Consider the following 26,923-nt stretch of genomic DNA (forward strand, 5'->3'; position numbering starts at 1 on the left):
TAGCTTCAGGGTGTAGACAAATCAAAAGGCATCACAATCAGCCATAGAGATAAAACATACAGCCTTGTTTCTTATGATTGTTTTGATGATAGAAATAGAATATTCTGTAATTTGCTTTAATAAAATGAGCCTCATTAAGGTATAGGATCACTTGGTGCAAAAGAACTTTAGTCTAAAGTCCAAATCAGTTAAGTCTCAAATGTACTTGCAACTCCAATAATTCAGCAGAACGATCCATTTTACTGTCTTCCATGGCAGTAAGATTGACATTTTTAATGAGGAAACAGTGCAAAAAGGGCAGTAGAGATTAACACAGTTTATTTTAATTCTCACACAAAAGAGGAAACAAGCTGACAGACAATCCGAACTCTAGATTAAACTGAATCTCAGGCCTCCCAGAGGAGCCCAGATATACAGCCTGATGCCTGAAGATGAATGAGCTTCACTGACCTGCATGGTGAACATTGACAGACACAGAGCAGTGACCCTACGCACTCCAATACACAAAAATAGTTTAATAAATCAGCAAGAAACTGTACAAGAGGCTGATAAATCTTGACAAATGATTACCTTACTGAACAGTTTACAGTCAGTGTAATCATGTACATGTGCATGGCAACAAAGACAAAGCATCTCCATGTGAGAAACATCCATTGGTTCTTAATCTTAAGACCAGAACTGTACAGGTGAAAGTGGGAACCATAAAGTTTCCTCTGTTTGCTCTACAAGACACATATTAATGAACAGATAACTTGGATTTCAGAAAACATTTATACATAACACTGATTAATGCATAATTAACGTTTAAAATTAATGTGAATTTCCTTTCGGTCTAATATACTCAAAGGAAGAGACATAAAAGAGAAAAAACCCTCTAGCAGACCTTGTGCCTCAATCATTGATTGATAAACTGATAAAACTGAATCCACAATAACTTACTGAAGCAATTGCACTTAAAAAGTGACATAAATCACAGGTTATCATTCGTATTAATGCCATAAAAGAGTTTTACTACATTCAGTACATTATCATCATCGTAGACATTCGGATTCTACTCTACTCCATGTTTACAGTGTTAGCAACAAATGCATTTTCTTGGACAGAGTTCAATTTACCATTTGAACCTTTTATTTATATGATTTATATGCAACAAAGAATTAAATCAAAAAGTCATTAAAAAGTTACAATATCTATGTCTCTCAAATTGTAAGACGCATCATCCAAATATTGTTGCCTTTCTCTCGCAGAAATCCAAACATAAACTGAAGCAGGACAGTGAAGATGTTCTTATCTACATGTTTTAGCTCTACACTTTCATTCAGCACTTCCTCGAACACTCCCTCACTTTCTAAACCTTTCTCGCCCACTTCCAGACAGAAGTCCTGCCTCCATGACCTTCATAAAGCCTCAACTCACCCTTAGCCTTCGTGGCCCTACCAAGGGTCTGTGCAACTCAACACTACAAGCTTAGTATGGCTTGTTTTGGGGGATATTAGGGAAAAAACATTGGTTAGTCATTACTGAGGAAGCAGAGAGACCTGAGAAGAGTCTTCTTATCAATAACCTTCATTAACCACCAACATCCCACAGTCCTTTCACTCTGACAATGAACACCCTTCTGTACTTTTCACATTCCACATCCTTCAGCTTTTTCTCACCTCTCCTCACCAACCAAAATCAGGAATCCCAAGAAATGCTCTGAAACTCCCAGCCTTCATAATATAAAATAAAACTTAAAATATGTTCTCACCTCTGGCCTAAATTAATTGTAAGTAAGCAATTTAAACAACAAAACAAAAAGTTGATGAAGTACTATTGTCTTATCCTACATATTTGGGTGGTTTACACACATACAAACAACTCTGTAAATAAGCATTCTCTTTAGATTATGTGGATATGCACATGAAGATAAAAAAATCTGAATTGTAAGTAAAAATAGGTAAAACATTTTGCGAAAAAAAAGGTTGAACGTCACAAAAATTTCCCCAGAAATGATCTGAGTCTGAAATTGCAGTCACTGTGCTGTGAATGCAAAATACACAACAGGAACCAGTCCTGTCTCAGTTTAATCGGCTAAAGAGTCTTCATTTACATAGCAGTTAAGCACACACTGTTGGATTTAACTACATATTGTATATTCTCAATATATATGCCCTGAATCTTAGACTCAGCACAGCAAACTCAAAACCATAAGGATCATGCAGCATAACTGCCTTTCGCATTTTGTCTCCTTTTTTTTTTTAATCACTAAAAGCCAAGACTGGTAATATTACAGAAGCAAAACATTAATCACCCCAGTGTAAAAGCAGCACTTTGGTGGATGTCAACTATAAATCCAAAACACTGAATTCTCTGCCATGACATTGCTTATAAATATTGTTTTATTTATTTCAAATATTTAGATTGAGGGCTGTTTAAAATAAGAAGTCATAGCTGTCCTGTGTTTTTAACTTACAGGTGTCATACAGAACAACTGCTTCTTTTACAAAAGGGGTTAAATTCTTCATGTGTTTCCAGCTGATGTGCCTTAAAAGTAGTGTATCTTCAAGGAGAATCAGGAAAGCACTCTGGGAATCAAGATTATATATTGTAAATGTGCCATTTGATCAGTACATCTCTGTTGATGTGTTCACTGATGAATTTCTTTATACACGTTTTGTACAAGTTCAAATGTATATCTCTCTACAGAACAGATTCGCTCTAATCGCTACTGATGGGGTAGTTGTTTTTAAGTGTTGGCACATAAAGTTGTGTGCAATAAATGCCCTCTGAACTAGGCCTGGTCCATACTGCAACACAGAGACCCTAGTCAATGAGGGGAGCTGAGCGGTCATTGGTCACAGTCTTCCTCAGTCGAATGTGAGCAAACGGATTGGTCCTGTGTGGGAAATGTGCATGTTAGTAATTCTGGCTGATAATCAGATATATTTTTTTCATGAAGATCACTTTCAGTTCTGGCTGAGTTACCTGTTGGGGGACGGAGGGGGAGAGGAGAGCTCGGCAGGCAGCTAGGAGAAGATGAAGAGAAAAAACTGTGAATGCAAATATATTATTGTCTATGCACATTTAACACAGTAAAAACTGCATCGACAAATTAACCTGCAGTGGACATCTGAGACCCGCCTGTCTACACATTAGATATGACATTAGACAAACATGCAGGAATCAAATATTCACTGTTGGTCTCAATTTAACACAACAGGTTTTACTGTCTGTAATACAGATGTTATAATGTTATAATTAATGTTATAGCACCCATCAAATTAGAGACATGCCTGCTTACAGAGAAAGGCTTTTACTTATTTGTAATTCCACAAATTTTAGATTAATACACACACAAACACACACACACACACATTTTCTAAGCCGGATCTCCCTCAGGGTCACGGGAGGGTGCTGGAGACCATCCCAGCAGTCATCGGGCAGAAGGCAGGATACACCCTGGACAGGTTGCCAGTCCATCGCAGAGCAAATTTTAGATTAATAGTGAAAACATAAAAACGTCAAAATAGGACATTTCTATCAGTCTTAATCTTATTGATTGCCGAAAAGTACTTGTTGGGGGACTTTTAAAATGTTTGTTTTTGGAAATAAATTCATAATCTTTTGCCAGTGCATACTGCTCAAAAACAACATGCAGACTGGCTGTAGCACAGCATTCTAGTACTAACAACCCTGTGATCTGAAGTCCAGTTATCACCCTGGAATATTTAGCCACTCCCAGTTGCAAACTCTGCCCAACTCAGGGCACACCAAAACATGCAGGACAGGGACACAGGGTAAAGTTTAAGAACCACTGCATTTCTACAACCCCAATTCCAATGAAGTTGGGACGTTGTGTAAAACATAAATAAAAACAGAATACAATGATCTGCAAATCCTTTTCAACCTATATTCAATTGAATACACTAAAAAGACAAAATATTTAATGTTCAAGCAGATAAACTTTATTGTTTTTTGCAAATATTCGCTCATTTTGAATTTGATGCCTGCAAAATGTTCCAAAGAAGTTGGTACAGGGGCATGTTTACCACTGTGTTACATCACCTTTCCTTTTAACAACACTCAATAAGCGTTTAGGAACTGAAGACACTAATTGTTGAAGCTTTGTAGGTAGAATTCTTTCCCATTTTTGTTTGATGTACAACTTCAGTTGCTCAACACTCCGGGATCTCCGTTGTCGTATTTTGCGCTTCATAATGCACCACAAATTTTCAATGGGAGACAGGTCTGGACTGCAGGCAGGCCAGTCTAGTACCCACACTCTTTTACTGTGAAGTCACGCTGTAACACGTGCAGAATGTGGCTTGGCATTGTCTTGCTGAAATAAGTAGGGACGTCCCTGAAAAAGACGTTGCTTGGATGGCAGCATATGTTGCTCCAAAAAACCTGTATGTACCTTTCAGCTTTAATGGTGCCTTCACAGATGTGCAAGTTACCCATGCCATGGGCACTAACACACCCCCAGACCATCAGAGATGCTGGCTTTTGAATTTTGCGCTGATAACAATCCGGACAGTCCTTTTCCATGTTGGCCCAGAGGACACGATGTCCATGATTTCCAAAAACAATTTGAAATGTGGACTCATCAGACCACAGGACACTTTTCCACTTTGCGTCAGTCCATCTCAGATGAGCTCAGGCCCAGAGAAGCCAGCGGCGTTTCTGGGTGTTGTTGATGTTTGGCTTTCGCTTTGCATGGCAAAGAGTTTTAACTTGCACTTGTAGATGGAGCGACGAACTGTGTTCACTGACAGTGGTTTTCTGAAGTGTTCCTGAGCCCATGTGGTAATATCCCTTACAGAATGATGTCGGTTTTTAATGCAGTGCTGCCTGAGGGATCGAAGGTCACAGGCATTCAGTGTTGGTTTTCTGCCTTGCTGCTTACTTCCAGAGATTCTCTGAATCTTTTGATGATATTATGGACTGTAGATGATGAAATCTCTAAATTCCTTGCAATTGCATGTTGAGAAATGTTGTTCTTAAACTGTTGGACTATTTGCTCATGCAGTTGTTCATAAAGTGGTGAACCTCGCTCCATCCTTGCTTGTGAACGACTGAGCCTTTTAGGGATGCTCTCTTTATACCCAATCATGACACTCACCTGTTTCCAATTAACCTGTTCACCTGTGGAATGTTCCAAACAGGTGTTTTTTGAGCATTCCTCAACTTTCCCAGTCTTTGTTGCCCCTGTACCAACTTCTTTGGAACGTGTTGCAGGCATCAAATTCAAAATGAGTGAATATTTGCAAAAAACAATAAAGTTTATCTGCTTGAACATTAAATATCTTGTCTTTGTAGTGTATTCAATTGAACATAATTTGAAAAGGATTTGCAAATCATTGTATTCTGTTTTTATTTATGTTTTACACAACGTCCCAACTTCATTGGAATTGGGGTTGTATACTGAAGTGCGAAAAAATGGTTTATCTTACTTTGTCCTTGAGTCGGGTAGCAGACAGTCTGGGGCTGAGCTGTTTGGTGTCAGGGTTCATCATACTGTAGGGTCGTGGCCTGAAGGTGCTAATGCGCTGGGACACCACACTCCTGTCATCTTCTGAATCTGGGCTGGCTTGCTTCAGCTCGCCACCAGGGGGCAGTCGGTCCAGCTGTCCTGTGCTTGTGCTGTTCAGCTTAGACAGTAGGGGGAGGCTAGGAGAGGGAAAGAGAGAGAGAGAGAGAGAGAGAGAGAGAGAGAGAGAGAGAGAGAGAGAGAGAGAGCGACCCAGCTGGTATTTGGAAACTGTCAAAACATTTTGCCATTTTTTAAAGTAAAGTCACCCACAATTTATTGAAATAAAGGTCAATAAAGGTCAGGACAGACCTGATATCTTGTTGTTCAGGTGTGTTTGGGAATGGCTGCGTGTAGGAGAAAGGAAACCAGCCTTTCCTTTGTAAAAGAGAACAGAACAGCAGTGTCAAACTGGCTGATCAATATCATCCTACTATTCTACACAGCAATGATTAAAACTATGAAAAGACCAGAGTCATGATGTTTGAGTCGGACAGTTCAGTTTTTCTCTTTATCTGTTTATCTGGAGAGATAAACTTAAGTCACTCTATTCAGCATGTTTAGATCCTTTGGAAAGCTACAATGATACATTTGCTCCTGGACATTTGAAAGTGAGGATCAGCACAGTGTTTAATTGTTTACATCACTTCATCTAGCCTATCTTCCACTCAGGTAACTCTGTTGCAGTAGCAGTACGTCGTGTCCTTAAGTGGTGAAGTAACTGACAGACTGATTAATGTTGGTATTGATAGCCCGTACCGTCCCGTCCTATCATTCTGTCCATAGTGCCAGCCGTCTCTCGGCTCGCTGATCAGCAGACTCAGGATGTCTCCAGGGAGGAAGGACAGCAGGCAAGAGCCTCCTCCTACTCCTCTTTCTAGTCCTACAGCTCCTTCAGCATTGCTTGGGGAGTGGGGGAACAGTGCCTCAACACGAGGAGGAGGAGAGAGAGGAAGTACACGAGGAAGAGAAGAACCTGCAGTAAGAAAAGAGAAAGAGAAAAAGATGAAGAGGGAGGCAGAGAGAAGGGGAAAGACAGAGACCAGAATATTAAAAAAATGAAAAAATGAGAAAAATGAAATAAAAGATAAATGAAGATGAAGACAAGAGTGGTCAGCCTTACTGAAGATCCCAGTCCGTGTCTCGCTGGGCTGTCTCCTTGGCAACGGCAGTGTAGAAGTTGCAAAGAGTTCAGTAGCCTTGAGCAGCAGCGGATTGTGGAGAGGTGGAGAGGTGGTGCCACCCTGCTGGAGAGCAAAGGGCACAGGTGTGAGTGCACGGGAGAGTGGGGCACTGTGGGGAAGAGGAGGACTGTGTGGAGCATTTGGGGGGAGAGCCAGGCTCTGTAGGGAGTTGGGGCTGAGAGAAAGAGAGGCAGAAATGGTGGAAGGTGGAGATTGTAGACTGGACTGGGATTGGGTGGGACTGGCCGAGGTGCTGGCACTGAGGGTGGGGCCATTAGGGGAGCTGTGTTGAGGTGTGCTGGTTGCAGACGGTGCAGGGAGAGAGGAAGGGCTGGGGTCGTAGGAGCCTGACTGAGACCCCCATTTTTGCTGCTGCTGCTGAGAGCGGTTGCTGGCCTCACCGTTAAGCAAGGGAGGGACTTCCTGTATGGACAACCTCTAGAAGACAAAGCAATGAGGCAAGCAGTCAGATTCATGTCATTCTTTTTTATCAACCTTAATGTTATTAGCAACATTAACACTATCAAAATTTAAATTAAATCTATTCATTAAAACAACATTTTAGTACAGACAAGACAGAAGAAGAAAAAAACATACTAATAAATGAAAGGTATATAGATAAACAGTAAAACTATGGTGCTACAGAGAGGCTCAGATGAACGCAGCACCTGCTCTCCAGACTGAGCAGTGCCCAGTTTGGCATGTCTGAGGACCTCTGCTATCCCAGCAGCCCCGGAGCCCTGAGGAGCCGTGTGCCGTAGCAGGTTGAGTGCTCGCTCTGGGAGTTTGGTAGGTTGGGAGCAGGACTGCTGCCATGATGACAACTTCTGGGACAGGAGTTCCCGCACCTGCCGAGAAACATGTGTTACTGTACTGATCCACCCATAGACTACATTTTTAGTCCTTCAGTCCTGAACCACTGTTTTAGTGTTTACAGTACTGACTCTTTCATAGCCTACTGTTTCAGTGTTGCAGTACTGACTCATTAATAAAATACTGTTTGTGTTACATTACTGACTCATCCATTGACTACTTTTAATCTTACAGCGCTGATCCATCCATAGACCACTGTTGCAGAGTCACAGTACTGACCCAGCCTTACAGTTCTGTTTTGTCCCATATTGTTCACTTTTTTTTTGGAAAACAGAGTCTTGTTTTAGTTTTGTAATTCAGACGGTTGTCATTTGTTATTGTAGTTTATGCTCTTAAAGCTGCACTATGTAAGATTTTTTGCTAAAATTGAAAGTAATCACATAAAAAGTTAACAAAAAAAAAGTATGATGCCCGTGTGCTGCTGTGAGTCTCTTTTTGAGTAATCTGGTGCACTGGCAGTGTGGCTGTATGGTTATTTAGCAGTGAGTATAGTTGGTTAGCTGTATGCCCAGATATCGCAGCAGTAGTTGAAAAGTTGTTTGGCAGGGTTTCCTGTTGCTTTGTACCTTTTTGTTTTAGTTGTTTATGAGTCTGATATAATGTAGTTTTATACCTTGCAGTGGTAGTTGATTAGCAGCTTGGTGACAGAGCACTGGCGGTCCACCAGGAAGCAGTACCTCCTTCTCTCCTCCGTCAGAGCTGAGCGGTAACCCACAGCAACCAGAGTGTCCAACTCCGTCTGCCTGCGGCTCATCAGCTCTACATACTGAGAGGGGATAAAAGAAACAGAGTGAGACCTTAGAGAGAGAGAAAGAGACATTTTCTGTATGTTTGATTGCATTAAAAAGACGATTTCCACAGATTTTTCAAAGTTTCTGTATAAATTGATAAAAACGTCATTCAGAGCGGTTTGATGTGAAATGCTCCATTCTAGAGAACCTTGCGGAGTCAGAAATGTTCGCAGTGGTCATGATAGGAATCAAACATTTGTGTTTTAGAACACAATTGAAAGCTATCTCACAGTGTGTGGGTGTTTCATGTTTTTATGTATGAGTAATTGCAAATGCTGCTGTTCTACACTAACCTCTAAACTACACCAGTTTTATATTAAACTCAACAGCCAAAGCATCAGCTTTTTCCTCTTTTTCTGTTTTTACAACTGCAAAAAATTGCACTCAAGGGGATCACCCAAACGCTGCCATAAAATCAAACAAAGCACACATTTCTGAAACCATATCAGCTTACAGTCACATAAGCTCTTTTTAACTCTCAGCTCAGTCACGTAGCCTTTACAATGGTGGTAATAAGGTTTTGCTCTAAATATTAAAAAAAAAAATCCTGCCACACAATTCCAGACATTCTGCAACCCTGTCACCAAAATCCTAGCATCAGTACAAACCGCTGGACTACTGCTTTTTACAAACAAACTAATGTGTCCTCGCTTTACAGTTTCCATTTCAAACAAACAAACAAAAAAAAAAACACATACATTCACATTTGAAATATTAATTCTAGTTGTATAGACTGGAAAGAATGTAATAAAACCTTTCCTCTAATGCTGCACTTGCTGTTTCTAAAGATTTAGCAAATTATGTTTATCCTTGGTTTGGCCTTGTAGGAAATTTCTTTTAAATACAGGCAGACAGAGAGGCAAAATAATACCCAAAGAAAACACTTTTTTAATTTACTATTATTTTACCATTATCAAATACTCAGAAGATACGTGTCGGTTGACTAGTGGTTTTGGACAATACCTAAAATGGCTACAGTTGTGTGATCATGACCACTTGTTCCTTTCACCATCACTGTAAAGGAAATTCATTTCTAATCTTTTTCATTTATTTTAGAATAAAAGTACAGACATTAAAAACTATTAAATGATAGCATGTGGAATTAGGCATTCACCATAAAAAAATTAAAATGTATGAATGAATCTATTTCAGATTCTTAAAAGTGGTTTAAAAGTGTTTTCTTTCTTGTTGCCAGCTTTACACACTCTTGGCATTTTCTCAAGCAGCCACTTGGGATGCTTCTCTGGTGGTCATTAAGAAGTTCCACAAGAAACCTTGTTGGCTGCCCAAAACTATGTGTTGTGTGGCACTTCAAAACAAAAATAAGCGTTTTAGGGGCCATATCCTAGAAGTACCATTACACCACTATTTTCCAACCTCTCTTTATCCCTTACCATAAAATAAGCTGCTTTTGTTACTGTGCCTTTAACAATTATAAATGTAAATGACCACTGATCTAATTGGCTGGTTTGTATTCAAAGTGCAGTTCAGGTGGAAACTCCTTTTATCTTATACATGAAATGGGCGAAGCTAAACTGCTGTAGGCTGAAAAGATCAACATATGTAAATGTGCTGGTTTGTGACATCACATGAACAATACATTCAAAATTAGTTGTTGTTACAGCTTAATTTCCATAATATAAATGATAGGGACTAGGGAATCCGCAGCACATATTGAAGCAGTGCTTTTGTACTTCAACCTTATGTACTATCAAATTCTTTTATTTCAAAAAGCTAAGGAAATTTGTTTTTCCATGATAATGTGCCATTTAAAACTTTTATTGTGGAAATAAATTAATACATAGGCATGACCTGGAGTATTTATACACTGCTCAAAAAAATAAAGGGAACACTTAAACAACACAATATAACTCAAACTGTCCACTTAGGAAGCAACACTGATTGACAATCAATTTCACAGCTGTTGTGTAAATGGAACAGACAGCAGGTGGAAATTATTAGCAATTAGCAAGACACACTCAATAAAGGAGAGGTTCTGCAGGTGGGGACCACAGACCACTTCTCAGTACCTTTCTGCTTTCTGGCTGATGTTTTGGTCACTTTTGAATGTTGGTGGTGCTTTCACACTCGTGGTAGCATGAGACGGACTCTACAACCCACACAAGTGGCTCAGGTAGTGCAGCTCATCCAGAATGTCACATCAATGCGAGCTGTGGCAAGAAGGTATGCTGTGTCTGTCAGCGTAGTGTCCAGAGGCTGGAGGCGCTACCAGGAGACAGGCCAGTACACCAGGAGACATGGAGGAGGCCCTAGGAGGGCAACAACCCAGCAGCAGGGCCGCTAGTTTGTGCTTTGTGCAAGGAGGAACAGAAGGAGCACTACCAGAGCCCTGCAAAATGACCTCCAGTAGGCCACAAATGTGCATGTGTCTGCACAAATGGTTAGAAACCAACTCCATGAGGATGGTATGAGGGCCCGACGTCCACAGATGGGGGTTGTGCTCACAGCCCAACACCGTGCAGGACACTTGGCATTTGCCAGAGAACACCAGGATTGGCAAATTCGCCACTGGCGCCCTGTGCTCTTCACAGATGAAAGCAGGTTCACACTGAGCACATGTGACAGACGTGACAGAGTCTGGAGACGCCGTGGAGAGCGATCTGCTGCCTGCAACATCCTTCAGCATGACCAGTTTGGCAGTGGGTCAGTAATGGTGGGGGGTGGCATTTCTTTGGAGGGCCACACAGCCCTCCATGTGCTCGCCAGAGGTAGCCTGACTAGTACCGAGATGAGATCCTCAGACCCCAGTGTGTCAGCAGTTCCTGCAAGAGGAAGGCATTGAAGCTATGGACTGGCCAGCCCGTTCCCCAGACTTGAATCCGATTGAGCACATCTGAGACATCATGTCTCATTCCATCTGTTCAGGAGTTGGCAGATGCTTTAGTCCAGGTCTGGGAGGAGATCCCTCAGGAGACCCTCCGCCACCTCATCAGGAGCATGCCCAGGTGTTGTGGTCATACAGGCACGTGGAGGCCACACACAATACTGAGCTTCATTTTGACTTGTTTTAAGGACATTACATCAAAGTTGGATCAGCCTGTAGTGTGTTTTTCCACTTTAATTTTGTGTGTGACTCCAAATCCAGGCCTCCATTTGATTTCCATTGATGATTTTTGTGTGATTTTGTTGTCAGCACATTCAATTTTGTACAGAACAATGAGAATATTTCATTCATTCAGATCTAGGATGTGTTATTTGAGTGTTCCCTTTATTTTTTTGAGCAGTGTATTTGTTTAGGTAATAAAGCATTTTATTTAAGTATCACTAAAGTAGGTCACTAAAACATGATATAAAAAGTGTGTTGAGCTTTTGTACCTGCATCTCTCGATCTCCATACTTGCTGGGGTGGCGACCACCCTGACTTTTCCTGCGTAGCTTCTTCAGCTGTGATTGGCAGCGTTCAATAGACTCTGCTTTCGACTTGCGCTCATTCTGATACTTCTTCAGGGTTGCCTGGAGAAAGATTGAGTTGCCTCATTTGAATCCCAACAGGACTAGCACCATCCAAAGTACAAGATAACTAACGATTGTTTACGATTGTTTTTACGAACAGAAACTTTAGTGGAACTGAAAAAAAGATGGGAATTTCTGTCTTACTGTGAGGTATTTAATGTCCAGATCCAGCTTCTGCTCCAGCTGAGAGAGAAGTTCTGAGTGAAACTGCTTCAGCTATAGGGAAACAGACACACACAGACAGTCTTTCATTAGGCGGTGAGTAGTTGATCAGATGCATTGAAACCAAAGATTAACAGTATGGACAAACTTCACACTTTAAGATGACTATGCTATGCTGCATATTTTTGTCCATTTGTAGACATATGAATGCACAATACAATGTCAGAAATGATCAATTATCAATTATTTGAGTTTTCTTTTTTAAAAAAAAAACTATCCTTTTAACAGAGACGGGTTAGCATTTTCATATGTTCTTCTAAATGCCTACAGGTAGTGTACAGGCAGCTGAAACTATTGTGGCTTAGAGCCTGCAGCAAGAAGCTTAAAGTCTGGACCCAGCTGTACTCGAAACTGACCTAAACCTCACAGTCCAATTTATAGGACTAATTTGGGACGTGAAAAATATACACTTATTTGAAGACAAGAATCTGCATTCATATTCCATCAAACTTGGGCCCAATCTCTGTCGCTTTTCACTCACCACATCTTCTAACTGCACTTGGATCTGTCTATGCACTTCAGCCATCTGGAACAGAGTGTCGCCTGAAATTACATACAGAAATAAACTGAAAAACAGTCTTCCAAAATACACTGATTACACAAAACACAAAAATACATGGGAAAACCCACTCACTGCCTGTATTCATGCACAATTTGCGTTAGCCATTCTCTTCCCATTCTATCATTGGTTAGTTTCTGACCACAGAACTGCTGCTGACCACATACCCAATTATTCCACTTGTTCCAATACCAGGTTTAACAAGATTTCATCAGCTTTGCCTTGCCATTTCCCCTCAGACCACCTTAAGGACAGGTCTATTATGTTATTAGCATGATTGAAGTAAGTGTGTTAGATGAGCCCTCAGAGAACTGAGGGGTCAAGCGATCAGAAGTGTCAACATTATCAGCAGAACTGATCTGCAGAGAAATCATTGTGACCTGACACATTTCCCTTTTAAAGTGTTCGTTATTCAAACCTGCTAATACATCCTCATAATTTTATTCCGTTAGCGTGCTAGTTAGCAAGCTAAAAGCAGTTAGCAACAACAAAATATAAAGGCAAACTATGGTTTTCAAGAAAATCTTCCAGCCAGACAAAACAATTATTAATCAATTTTATGTACAATATGTTCAGACATCTCAAACAACATATTGCATTATAAAGCTGATTAGCTCAGTGAAGCTAACCTAGCCCAGGGTGAGTGTGTTCCAATTGAAAAATCCACTCCTTGGTGTCTCGTCCTGGCCAACAGCGGGTCTTGTGGTCAGAAACTGACCAATAAAGAATGAGGATAAATGACAGATTGTGCATGACAGTTACAGGGCTACAGTTTACTGTACACCTGTAGAGTGGACCTATTAAAAGGTACATGGAGCTCATAAACTGGTCAGTGAGTGGAAGTAGGAGTTTTTAATGAAGTGGACAGTGAGCTTGGGACACAGGCACCTCGATGGAAGTATTATCTCATATTCAGTAGTCTGTGATAACGGAGTATACAGCTTACAACTGTCCTGCTACTGAATGAGAGTATTGATACATGTAATTTGTCCTCCAGTTTTTTTGGGTATCGTCCTGCTGGGCAGTGTGTGTGTTGGCCGTGTGTGTGCCCCACTGAACAGCGCGCTGTGTGTGAAGTCTGGCATGTCGCCCTCCCTCTCTCCCTCTCGCTCCTTCCCTCTTTCTCCCTCCCTCTTTTCTTCTTCTCCCCCGCCCCCGCTGTTTTCAACAGTACAATGAGATCATGTGGTGTTGTTAATCTTTCTCAACAAAGGCCCCACTCTCTCTCTCTTTCTCTCACTATCTCTCTCTCTCTCCCCCTTATTTTCTCCTTCCACTTTTTTATTGCAGACTCTTCTTTCAGTGTCTCATCTTGTCTGCTGTTCTTTCCCTCTGCTGCATGCGCTCCCTTCTTGCCACTTCCCTCTCTCCTTCCCCTCTTTCTCATCCCCTCAGTAACCCCTTAATAGGTCTTTCTCGCTCACCCAGTTCTTTGGATCCTTGGCTGTCACTGGCAAGTTCCCCCAGTTTGACCAGTGCATCAAAGTAGCCCTTAGCTGCAACGGTCACTCCTGTATGGAGACAGAGACGATAACACTTGTTTCACATGGAAACTGTTCACCAGCATAGTGTGTGACTAGGATCTAACACTCTATTATCCACAGAGTGATTTACTGAGATTGAGTCACGAGGCTTTGAAACGTGTGTTTAGGGTAAACTGGGGACCACAGAGCCGCTTTCACAGACCGGCTGTGTGTGGAATCAGTGTACGTAAAAATGAACCAGAGCAGTAATGACTCACCAGTCAGAGCTTTCTCATAGTGCTTTCCCATGGTGACAAAGTTCTTCAGACTGGGGTTAAACTGCTCCAGGATACCCTGAAAACAGCACACACACACTCTCAGATTCAGTTCAGTTTTATTTGTGTGGTTCTCCAGAAATGTAAGTTCAGACCTCTACCCAAATAAAAGTAAAAAATCTCTTTAATATCTTTGCAGTTCAGAGAGATCAGATAGAAAGACTTTTGCGTAAGTCTCCTGTTCCTCAGATATTTTTCCTAAGCAAAAGAGCCCAGTAATTCCACATCTCTCCTCTTGAGATTTCATTGATATCTCAATAAAGTCACACATTGTGCCAAGATTTGCCAGGATTACAACACTCATCTTTGTCTGCAACTGAACACTCTCCTTTATCTCTCCTGTCTAATGCTGTCCCACCTAAGAAATTGTAGGAGTATTGACATGAACTCTCCTGAGCATCACACAGAAACATTGGAGCAATAAAAGTTCCCTTGACGTTATGATCAAGCTGAGGAAGTGAGTCAAAGAAACTCCCTACGCTGTTAGAAACAGGATACTGTCCTGGTTATTGTTCGTGCCCTAAGGTCCAAATCATGTAACTGCACCCTTAAAGATATAACATGGTACACGGTTTTGAAGGTATGCTACATTCACTTTAAATTGTATGATTTTTAAGTATGTCTTGTAATAAAGAGCATGAGGGAGAAAATAATTAGAAGAACCAAGACTCAGAAGAGGAAAAGCCATCCTCCTCCGTACTGCACCAGACAGTGGAGTTATGACAGAAGTAGAACAAGTTTACAAGGAAGATGAAACAGAGGCACTGGGCTCATACAGAGGAACGCAGATAAAGCAACGATGATGTTAAAGTCTGTAAAAGACCTGGCGGATCTTTTGACTGTGTAGGACTTACACAGAATAAGACCCATGAGAATGTAAAGCAAGAATATAATTTTCATAAACAGACACACATCACTGATCAGACAGAACAGAAGAAGTGGTGATGGATGTGATGTGCTGTTTGCTATTAAGCCAGCAGGTGAATGTTAGGAGCTCACTCACACTAAAGAGAGGAATTTGTTGTGGCTTTTGTTTTGTTAATTAAGATTAAACAAATGGTTAGATCTTATGACACTGAAGCTGAAAATCAGCACCCCCTCTTTTTAATGAGAGTGCCTTAGTTCAGAATTTTTGCATTTTTGCCTTTTGTTTGTTGTTGACTGGTTAAGGGATTAGTCTTTTGACCACTGCCTCTTGTAATTAATCCAGAGAATTACTTATCTGATTTATTCGATTTTTTTAATATAATAAACATTATGTCATTTTTATTATTAAATTCATTAGAAGGTGTACTAATTCGAAAAATAAATGATAGACAACATTGCTAACTTGCCTTTTGGTAACAAAAACTGTCAGTGCTACTGAATGAAGAGCTGGTGGCAACCAAAAGAGTCACACTAAGAGTCGACTCGCTGAAAAGAGCCGGAGTGCCCATCGCTAGCAGGCAGTGTTGTGGAGTGCACTTTTAGGTAGCAGCTCTATTTACCTTGTAGACGTTTTCTGTCATTTTGTTGACCTCATCAGATCGTGACATTGTGCCCCTCTTGGTTTTTTCTGACCAGCCTCCGTCCCTCAGAATACAGCTCTAAATTAGGATGACACCACACACACCTGTGTAGAGAGGGAGAGACAGAGGGAGTGAGCATGTCTTCAGTAGTTTATTTTACACCTTATACACAGTAAATCATCATTGTTGGAACAGAAATTTCTACCTGCAAAACAGTAACTTTACAGGAGAAGGTTAAACACTGTTAACTTCTAATGAAATTTAATGTAACAAGATATTTTTAAATGTAATTTTGGACCATTTCTATTTGTCTGTTAAAATGATAAGATATTATATTTGTCATCAAATTATAAGACAATGCAAAGGGTAACTATGTTTTTCAAATTATGTTAAAAAAGTTTGAAATGTCAGAAATGAAGAGACAAAGTTTACTAAGTACTTTAGATTTCTTGCGAACTGGATTATCATACTTTACAAGTGTACAGAAGACATATGCATATTTTGATTGTAGTTACATTCTTCACTTCTAATTAATAACTTTTATGCAAATGACAAGAAACTTGCCAACCGATTAATAAGGGCAACCATTTTGTTGTGATCCCTCATTGGCATTTTAATTAAAACTATTTTAATTCTGACTTTAATGTAGGTTTTATCCTGATTGTCATGGTTCACTGTGGTACATGGCCATCTAACATCTTACAGTATGAATTAGCTGAAAACTTGATTGAATGCCACTCAATTTTAACTTCGTAATCTTCATTTGGTGATTCTTAAGTCAGTTATGCACAGTAATTACTTCATATCAATTATCTTGAAAGAAAGACCATTTTGTGAGAAACATGTTTATTTCAGTGTCTCACGATTCCTTGGCTCAGGTTTAGAGGTCAATATAAGACTGCGCTACAGTGTGTCTTGAATCCATCACATCAAGTTGAGAGCGTCATAGTTCCATGGAGGAAAACAGTGTGTCTGAAGATTCGGGCAAGTGTCAGAGTGCTGAACAAACAAGCATGTGCTTTGCAGAGCTTCCCCTTGGACAGAACGGCTGAGGCTGGCAGGCATGGAGAGGAATTCCAGCCCGGATTACTCTTTCAGACACAACCCCACCTCCACCCCCTTCAAACCGCTCCCTCATATTGCTGTTATTGCAGGGAGATTAGGTGGAAAACTTTAACCCATATCAAGTGATAGAGCGCGACACAAAGAAAACATTCTCACCACTCTGATCTCTCTCTCTTTGTCCCTGTGCTTCTGTCACCTTCCATCATTTGTTATGTGACACGTTCATCTCTCATCATGTCTCTCTTTTTCCCTCAATCTCACTCCCTGTCTTATCCTGTCTTGACTCATAGAATTACTTGCACTGTATCCTTTTTTCTCATATAAAGGCCAATCACATCTGATTGAAATATGTGTTTGGGTTTTTTTTGGCTGTTTGTTTTTTATATAACTTCTGAAATTTTAGGGACATTTTAGTATAAAGGCTAATGCTTAAAAGCTAAAGCCCATAGGGATGCATTTTCAAACAAAAGACGCGCTGTGCATATAGATTTTGTAAATGGCCACAGACATGTAATTTTCAGCAGCCAGAGATCAGCATGTGTTCAACTTCTTAAAGACTGCTGGAAAAGCATCTCAGGTGAAAAAAATGCCAAGAATGTGTAAAACTGCATCAGGAATCTTTGAAGAATCCAAAATAAAAGATCATTTTGATCTTTGAAGTGTCTAACAATTTTTTATACACTGCATAATTAATTTAGTAATAAGTTAAAGTTTTTATGTCTTCTCTGTTATTCTGAAATGTGGGAAATAGCAAAAAACAAGACAAATCCTTAATGGGTAAGTGTTTAGCTTTACAGTGCGATCAGTGCAATCAGTCGTCAGTGACCAAATCATCAGATCTTCCAGAAATTTCAGCTTCTGGTTATGAATGAGAGGAAGTGTACATTGTGCCACTGCCAGTTTGAGCCTTTTTTAGCACATTATATTAGTGGTTCTTAACGAACTCTTCAGAAGAGTAAAGATGTGATTTTTAGAGCATCCTGACACGATTTTTTGGTATTTTTTGGCTCTGTATTCCAGCACACTTGATTTGAAATAAACCAATGACTATGAAGTTAAAATGCAAGATGTCAGCTTTAATGCAAGGCTATGTACTTCTATAAAGCTAGAGGACTTTTCACTGCTTTGATGTTTGTTGTGGCATCATCATGCACAAGAGCTAACAAGCTCTAGACCTGACTATAGATGTGGCATTTGCAACTGGAGTCTGTCAAGTCTTAGTGTCAGAAAAGCACACCATCATGAGGCCAAATCTAACCAAACGCCTCAAAATTTAGTGGACAGCTCTTATCTTGCAGCAGGATAACTACCCAAACCACGAAATGGAAACAGGCGGGTATTCATGAGTGGCCAAGTCAGTCACGCTACTTCTACCACATTTACCTTACTTTAGATCCCCTAAAATCCACTGTGATTACTTTAAATTAAAGCCGACATTCTGTGCATTGACTTCAGTCATTGTTTCTTTTCAAATACAATATGTTGCATTACAGAGCCAATACAATGCAATTTATATATATATATATATATATATATATATATATATATATATATATATATATATATATATGTGTGTGTGTGTGTGTGTGTGTGTGTGTGTGTGTGTATATATATATATATATATATATATATATATATATATGTGTGTGTGTGTGTGTGTGTGTGTGTGTATATATATATATATATATATATATATGCACTTACTTGTGAATTCATTAATTGAAATATGACATCACAGTACCACTCTACAATAAAGTTACCTTATTAAGATAATAAGCAGCTATAACAACTAATTAAAAATGGCAAGTTTGACCTGTCGGATGTAATAAATATGAATATCTGATGAATCTGACATGTTTAATGTTGACTGATGAAGGCACAGTAAGACCAGTAACCTGCAACATCTAAGACTGAACAGTACAGATAAATGTTGCAAGCAACAGGTCACTGTTGCCTTTTTTATTTATGTTATTACTGCTCAATTATTTTAAGGGGTTCTTGATAACCAATAATAAACTATTTTTAAACCATTCATAAACTCTGTGTAAGAGTTGTCTAATGGTAAAGTGGAATAGATATGACAAATGAAAGCCCTTCCTATAGACGCTGTTTTTATGTTCAAAATGTCTGCATATAAACCAGCAGTTTTGACATGCCTCAGATTTCTGTTCTTTTTTCATGTAATGTGATGCCTAAAAACTGTCCATCTTATTTCAGCTGCTTCTGAGTTTACAGCAGTCAGAGCATAATCATGGAACCTGTACTTAATTAGACAAAGAGTGGCTATTGTTCTCCAAGAGGTTTGGAAGTTAGGACACTGGGTTCTGATGAGCTATTCCCTTCAAACTGGAGCAAATGAAAGGCTGGAAAAAACATAATTTATTCACATAAACCAACTATTTGGGATAGTAATAGATGTTTTAGTATGTATAATGCCTCCATCTAAGTAAGTGCTCCAGGACCTGCAGCAACAAACCGCATCACAATTTGAAGATTATGTTCTTTAAAATCAAAATTCAGCAATGTTTTGGATATATTTATATAGCCATGCATATTCATGCAATATATTTGGATATATATTATATGATATATTTTTAGATAAGTATTCTGAGGGGGGGGTGTTTAAAATTGGTCCTGTTTAAGGATAACCCAGGCCTTTGCACTATGTGTTTTGCTTTAGGTCATGTCTATGTCAGACTACAGAGCTGGCAAAGCATGTTCCATCTATTTCAATAAAGAAACACCTGTTGATCTAGAAGAAATTACTTGGTACTAGGAGTGTGTGAAGTGTGTGTATAGAGCTTTACCTTCTCTGTGCTCATCAGAGGCCTCCTTGCAGGATCTACTAAGTGCTGCAAATTCTTTGTGAAAAAGGTTACGGTTTCTCTTCCTCGGTCGCTCCACTTTGCCCCACTGTTGCTTTTAGCCTCCGATTGTGGGGGGTTGTAAAAACCAAGCACTGTGCTAAATCTCCCCCTCTCCCCCTCTGAATGCCCCCTGCCTCCCCCCCCAAGCCTCACTCTCACGAATCGAGGTCAGAGATGTGGTGCAGTTGAACACTGTGGCTCATTGCTCACCACATTCACCTCACTGCCCTGCTCATTAAAAGCAAAAAAAAAAAAAAGTAGCAATGAAATAGTGAATTCTTCTCACTTTCCAGATTTACACAGCATAGACTTCCTCTGGGCTTTAGGCTAGTACCCCACTTGCACTCTCCCTCTCTCTCAGACAATGTCTTCCCTCTCTCTCACTTTCTCTCCATCCCTCCCTCTCTCACTCTCTCTCTCCCTCACTCGGAATGAATAACAATGAGGTAACGGGACTGGGCTCTGAATAGCACTGAGGCGTAGAAGAATGACTAAAGGACTCTACACCACAGCCACTGGCTGCCACATCTACTACCAATCCTAGCTCAGAGTCTACATTTAAAGGACAATTCCAATGTCTTTCTAAAGAAAAACACACATTTTCTGCATTTTGCACGTTTTGAAAAAGATGCTGGTGTGGCTTAAATGGGGCACAGAGCAAGACAGTAAAATTGCTTTTGGAAACTGTAATATGCTGCTAATGCAGCAACGTAATATTCTCTAAGAGTTGTGCTATTATGCTTAGACCTAATAAAGAGTGGAATGCATACAGTCTGGAACTGTTTTACTGCTTCAACATCATTTGGATGTTGTGGGTAGTGGTATGTTAAAATACACTCACATATCGACGGAGTTGATCATTTTGACATTGTCACTATTTTTCATCCATTTAACTACATTAGCTTACATATACAACTTGAAAGATTAATGTAAACTTTTCAAAGGAGATACAGATTAGTATGTTTTCCAAAAGCTCACAGAATCACGTGAGCGAAAATGTATATTTGCATTTCTAAACTTCTTCATTGATCTGAGCTCATGGAGGTTTAGGGAAAAAGTGTGCCATTTCCTACTAGTTGTACTGCCTTTCAAGTACACAAATCAAAAATTGTGGCCATAATTCTATGCATTAGCTATTACTTAGGATTTAAGCAATGGATACATTTTACTCATTATGTAATATTTGATCTGTACCACACCATTCTGTCAGGCAAAAACAACATCTACTGTCAATAACTCTGCTAAATTTCCTTTGGGATCAATAAAGTATCTACATATGTATGTATGTATGTATATATGTATGTATATACAACCCCAATTCCAATACAGTTGGGACGTTGGGTAAACCATAAATAAAAACAGAATACGATGATTTGCAAATCCTTTTCAAATTATATTCAATTGAATACACTACAAAGATGAGTTCCAAAAAAAACACGTTCCAAAGAAGTTGGGACAGGGGCAACAAAAGACTGGGAAAGTTGAGGAATGCTCAAAAAACACCTGTTTGGAACATTCCACAGGTGAACAGGTTAATTGGAAACAGGTGAGTGTCATGATTGGGTATAAAGGGAGCATCCCTGAAAGCCTCAGTCATTCACAAGCAAGGATGGGGCGAGGTTCACCACTTTATGAACAACTGTGTCAGCAAATAGTCCAACAGTTTAAGAACAACGTTTCTCAACGTGCAACTGCAAGGAATTTAGGGATTTCATCATCTACAGTCCATAATATCATCAAAAGATTCAGAGAATCTGGAGAAATCTCTGCAAGTAAGCAGCAAGGCCGAAAACCAACACTGAATGCCTGTGACCTTCGATCCCTCAGGCAGCACTGCATTAAAAACCGACATCATTCTGTAATGGATATTACCACATGGGCTCTGGAACACTTCAGAAAACCACTGTCAGTGAACACAGTTTGTCGCTCCATCTACAAGTGCCATGCAAAGTGAAAGCCATACATCAACAACACCCAGAAACACCGCCGGCTTCTCTGGGCCCGAGCTCATCTGAGATGGACTGACGCAAAGTGGAAAAGTGTCCTGTGGTCTGACGAGTCCACATGTCAAATTATTTTTGGAAATCATGGACATTGTGTCCTCCAGGCCAAAGAGGAAAAGGACTGTCCGGATTGTTATCAGCGCAAAGTCCAAAAGCCAGCATATCTGATGGTGTGGGGGGTGTGTTAGTGCCCATGGCAAGGGGTAACTTTCACATCTGTGAAGGCACCATTAATGCTGAAAGGTACATACAGGTTTTGGAGCAACATATGCTGCCATCCAAACAACGTCTTTTTCAGGGACGTCCTGCTTATTTCAGCAAGACAATGCCAAGCCACATTCTGCACGTGTTACAACAGCGTGGCTTCGTAGTAAAAGAGTACGGGTACTAGACTGGCCTGCCTGCAGTCCAGACCTGTCTCCCATGGAAAATGTGTGGAGCATTATGAAGTGTAAAATACAGCAACAGAGATCCCAGAGTGTTGAACAACTGAAGTTGTACATCAAGCAAGAATGGGAAAGAATCCCATCAAAAAATATAAAACCATAAAAAGCACTGCCAATAGTGTAGAACATTCTGGATCTGCTCATGAGCCTCAACTCATCATTTGGAGTGGAGTTTGTGATCCAAAACTAGTCGTCCAACATAAGCACCTGACCTCAATAATGATCAATCAAATCCTCAAAGCAAAGTTCCAGCATCCAGTGTAAAGTCTTTCCAAAAGAGTAGAAGCTGTTACTGCTGCATGGGGGGAGGGGACAAACTCCCCATTAATACTCTTAATTTCACAAGAAACATTGGATGAGCAGACGTCTACAATTTTGGACATACAACATGCTTTCCAAAGTAAATGTGATTATATTTAGGTTCGCATTAATAAAGGTAATGACCTCATGCTTCCTGGGCGCTGTTATCTATTGCCAAAAATGTCTTATAAAGCGGACAAAGCTTGTTATGACAGACCGGTTTTGTTTTTGTCTTTCAAAATTACACCATGGGAACTTTATCTACTGGTATGACAACATAGATGATATATCACTACATCTTAACATGATCAGTTAACCCATTTGTCTGGCTATTACATCAAGACAGTTTAATGTTCAAAAGAATTTCAAAAATGCAACCAGGATAGGTCCTCTGTATCACACTTCGCAGGCATAAAGGGTGCTTTAGAGGTAAATGAAATTATGCGTTCATGCTTACATTTATTGCACTGTATCTTACTTTATAAGCATTAAAAAGACAAATATTACTTCAAAATTACTTTAATACTACAGAGTACTAAACCATTCTATATCATTCAATACTAAATTTCAATAGTTCTAAATTTCTAAATAGTCATGCATGTTCCAAATGTAGATCACTGAATGGCTATTTTAATTAGATTCCATCTTGTTGCTGTCCAAAACTCATCTTCTTTACCGTAAAGTGTATATACTATTACTTTTAATGTAAGTTAATGTTTTCACTGAGAAGTAAAGAGCAGCTGCTGTGCCCAAATGGTGCAGAAAAAAAATAATTTTGTTTTGTTTTGTTTTGTTTTTTTGTTTTCTTTGTTTGTTTTGTTGAGCAACGACGATGTGCATGTTTTTAACATCAGCACTTCCTGGCTATTGTGCAATCTGTTGCAGTCAATATACCTACGTCCAGAAGCACACTCTGTTTCAGTTTGCAATTTAGAAGGAGGTTTTGAAAAAAGTATTGGAATTTTTAATGACACCCACCCTCGAAAAGCATAAATAAAATGCATTTACGTTTGTTTAGTTTTTGTTGTTTTGGAGAAAAATGCTGGTACTTGCTTTAAATGACACATTCTGCTGTTTAAATCCACCATGTCCAAATAGGCTTCATTCACAGTTGGAGACAAATTGATCAGGCAAATATGACTGTAAAGCATGTGACAATGTCCAATTCAGCCTTAAGAGAAAATAAAAGCCTAACATTTGTTGCCTCCAGAGAGAGGTGGGTGTTGGATGATTCAGAGGTGGTTTTAAGCTACTGGACAGCATTCAGGCCAGAAGGTACACACAAAGGGAAGCCCCAGACTGGTTTTAATGAAAAGTAACAGACTCTGTAAACACAAAACAGACAAAAGGAGCATGGTACAAAAGAAATAATAAAGTCTGGTTTCATCTATTCCTCACAAGTGAACCTCTTTCTCTCATTTCCTTTTTCCTAATAATAGATGGCTTAATGAGTTCTCCTAAATATGTGAACTTTGACCTCTCCACCCACAAGGTCTCAGCCCTTTCTACCAGCAGAGAGAAGCAGAGAGATGAAGAGGTCAACATTGTCATTCATTAACAATCTTTCCATTAATGACTGGCCCTCTGCTAGCATCATTTAAAGTGTATAGTGTTTATACTGTCTGCAATAATGAATGAAATAGTTTACAGCGTCACCCCCTTCAGGATGTGTATGGGAATTACAGCACCACCTCTTAGCAAATTTCTAGGTCAGTATTTTAACCTGTACTCTCTCACAACCACCACAAGCTGGTTCCTCACTCCAGTGGCATCTACATTCATTATTATTATTACTATTCATACTAATAATCTTTATTCATATAACTTTTTTCATGCCAGTGGCAGCTCAAATTGCATTAAAGACAGATGATAAAGATTAACAGTAATACAAGAAATGATGAGTTATTTAATATCACATGAGAAAATGACACAGATCAAATTAAAAGATAAATACCAAAACAGGCAGAGTTTTAATTAAACAGCAAGTTTATATTATATATACATATATATATATATATATATATGTATATTATATATACAGCAATATGTTTAATGTCTCTTAAAAGTGAGCACTGAGCTTGACTCTCCAATAAAAGGCGGAATTCCACAGTTTAGAAGCATAATAACTGAAAAAGGCCTCTCCATGTTTTCTGTATTTTATGGAAGGTATCTGCTCTCCTTTTTGTTTCTGTTAGGAATCGTGCTGCCGATTTTTAAAATAAGAACACCATTCTAATATTGGACAGGATCCCCTGGACAGGATTAGAAAATTGTGGCCAGGAAGAAATGTACATGGTCAGCAATAATACTCATGCAGGCTGTGGCATTTAAATAATGCTAGATTGGTATTAAGGGGACCAATGTGCACCATAAAAAACCTTCCCCACAGCCCTACAGCACCACCAGCAGCCTGAAATGTTGAGTCAAGAAAGGTTGGGTCCATGGATTTATACTGTTTATCCTAAGATCTGACCCTATCGTCTGCATGTCACAACAGAAAGCAACATTCATCAGACCAAGTTATGTATTTTCCAATATTCAACTGTCCAGTTTTGGTGATCCTGTGCCCAATTCATTTGCTAATTTCCAACACAGTGACTCTATAACACTGATAGCAGAAGACTCAGAATCACTGGCAGGCAAGCTCCTGAGTGGACTGGAGACCCTGCCCTTTTGCCCTCAAACTGTACAAGTGTCCTATTGGTTGATGAAAATAATAGCTGTGTTTTATATCACCAATACTAAAGATCCATTTCACCAGATGAAGCTCAGTCTCTTCGGGAGAATAGAGACAGTGAGCTAGTTTGGGTTCCACAAGCTTCACTGCTCTGTGCTCCTCCCTCAGTGCAGTACAGGCCACCTAAAAAGATTTCATCTCAGTATCTCATTCCTGACATTGATGCACACATCACAATAGTGATGGAAATCCCATCCATAAAGCAAGGATGATGTCCTTTTTAATAAGTGTCACATTCCAACATGATGTAGGCAGTAAGGGGCACTGAGAACTTGCTTTATTAATGCAAGGCTAGAGTTTATACCTGGGTGCTAATAGAAATATTTGTGTGAAACTAGCAAAAACACATTTGCCTTCTATGATAGAAGCATGATTAGACCATTAATCTATATAAAAGTGCTAAAATTATTGTATTAAATTCCATTTACATTCAGTGTGCCCTTTCTCCCCTTGTGCCCCTGCCTCCCAAAATGTCTGCACATAGGCCTTAGTACTGGTTTATTTGAGCAAGAGTGTGCCAGTGCTTGTAAGTCTGTTTGGATTGATCAATGGTCCATTTATATGTACAGACAAGTCTGAGCATGCCTATGTCTGTCTTTCCAGTGTTAATTGTGTCTGGGCTGACCATTGGTCAGTATACCTGCTTTGTGTATTACAGTGTGTGTGTGTGTGTGTGTGTGTGTGTGTGTGTGTGTGTGTGTATCTTCCCAGTGGTAAATCTATTTGGAACTCCTTGCTTCCTCTCACACCTGCTTGTATTAGTGACTGACGCACACAGATAAAGGGATAACAAGCATAAAGACATTATGCAGCCTGGCTACACCACAGAAAACCGACTTTAAAATACAGACAAAAAGACTGTTACAAAAACACAGCCTTAACTGGTGTTGGCCACACCAGTTGGACCAGATTGATTTATCACGTTCTGTCCCACTTTTTGTCATTATGTCCCATTATCACACTCCCTGGAACTTATTCAAATAAGTTAGCACATATTCAAATGTAATTTTCTGGACTAAAGTGTCTAAACAGTGCCTTGCATAGTTACTGGCACCTTGAGAAAGATGAGCAAAAAGGAGATTGAAATTTTTTTTTCAAGAATGTTTTATTGTGTATGATCATAATTCTCTCATTTCATTATATACATATAGTGTATAATATATTGTTGTGTATATAGTCTACAGAAACCTCAATGTACACCAGTTTTTACATTTGATCAAAAGGCTTTGATGTTCACAGCAGTGTGTGTCAGGTATAATTTCACTGTGGAATTAACTGATTCTGTCCAAATGTCTGATCTCTGTGATGATTTGATTTGGTAGAAGGGACCACTTGCACAGGGTCACTAAGTGTTCATCTAAAACCTCTTACTATCAAACCAAACAGTGTGTCACAAACAGTACACCACTCTCTAAGGTACATTCATTAATGTAACATATGTGGTACAGCAGTGTGTGGTTTTGGATGCTGCTTATATCTAGGCTACTAGGTTGCCAGGAAGTGGAGGCTAATAGGGCACATGAAACTAATATGTGTCCATGTGTCCTCACACTACCACAGCACAATGACCTGCACTGTCCCATT

The 26,923-nt window shown here is 39.6% G+C and overlaps 1 protein-coding gene across 1 annotated transcript; it reads right to left on the reverse strand.

Annotated features, from left to right (window-relative positions):
* Positions 1-301: 301 nt before the first annotated feature.
* On the reverse strand, positions 302-19,957 carry zgc:158689 (uncharacterized protein LOC791177 homolog). Its single transcript, XM_017681831.2, has 15 exons — positions 19,794-19,957; positions 15,901-16,025; positions 14,357-14,432; positions 14,040-14,126; positions 12,538-12,599; positions 11,979-12,050; positions 11,697-11,834; positions 8,183-8,335; positions 7,365-7,544; positions 6,636-7,134; positions 6,272-6,488; positions 5,825-5,890; positions 5,436-5,652; positions 2,968-3,008; positions 302-2,878 (listed from the first exon to the last, which is right to left on the reverse strand). The coding sequence occupies exons 2-15, from the start codon at positions 15,946-15,948 to the stop codon at positions 2,806-2,808; spliced, it is 1,929 nt and encodes a 642-aa protein (XP_017537320.2). The 5' UTR covers positions 15,949-16,025; positions 19,794-19,957; the 3' UTR covers positions 302-2,805.
* Between the last annotated feature and the right edge of the window lie 6,966 nt (positions 19,958-26,923).

This window comes from Pygocentrus nattereri, chromosome 3 (genome assembly GCF_015220715.1).
Source record: "Pygocentrus nattereri isolate fPygNat1 chromosome 3, fPygNat1.pri, whole genome shotgun sequence".
Classification (NCBI taxonomy): Eukaryota; Metazoa; Chordata; class Actinopteri; order Characiformes; family Serrasalmidae; genus Pygocentrus; species Pygocentrus nattereri.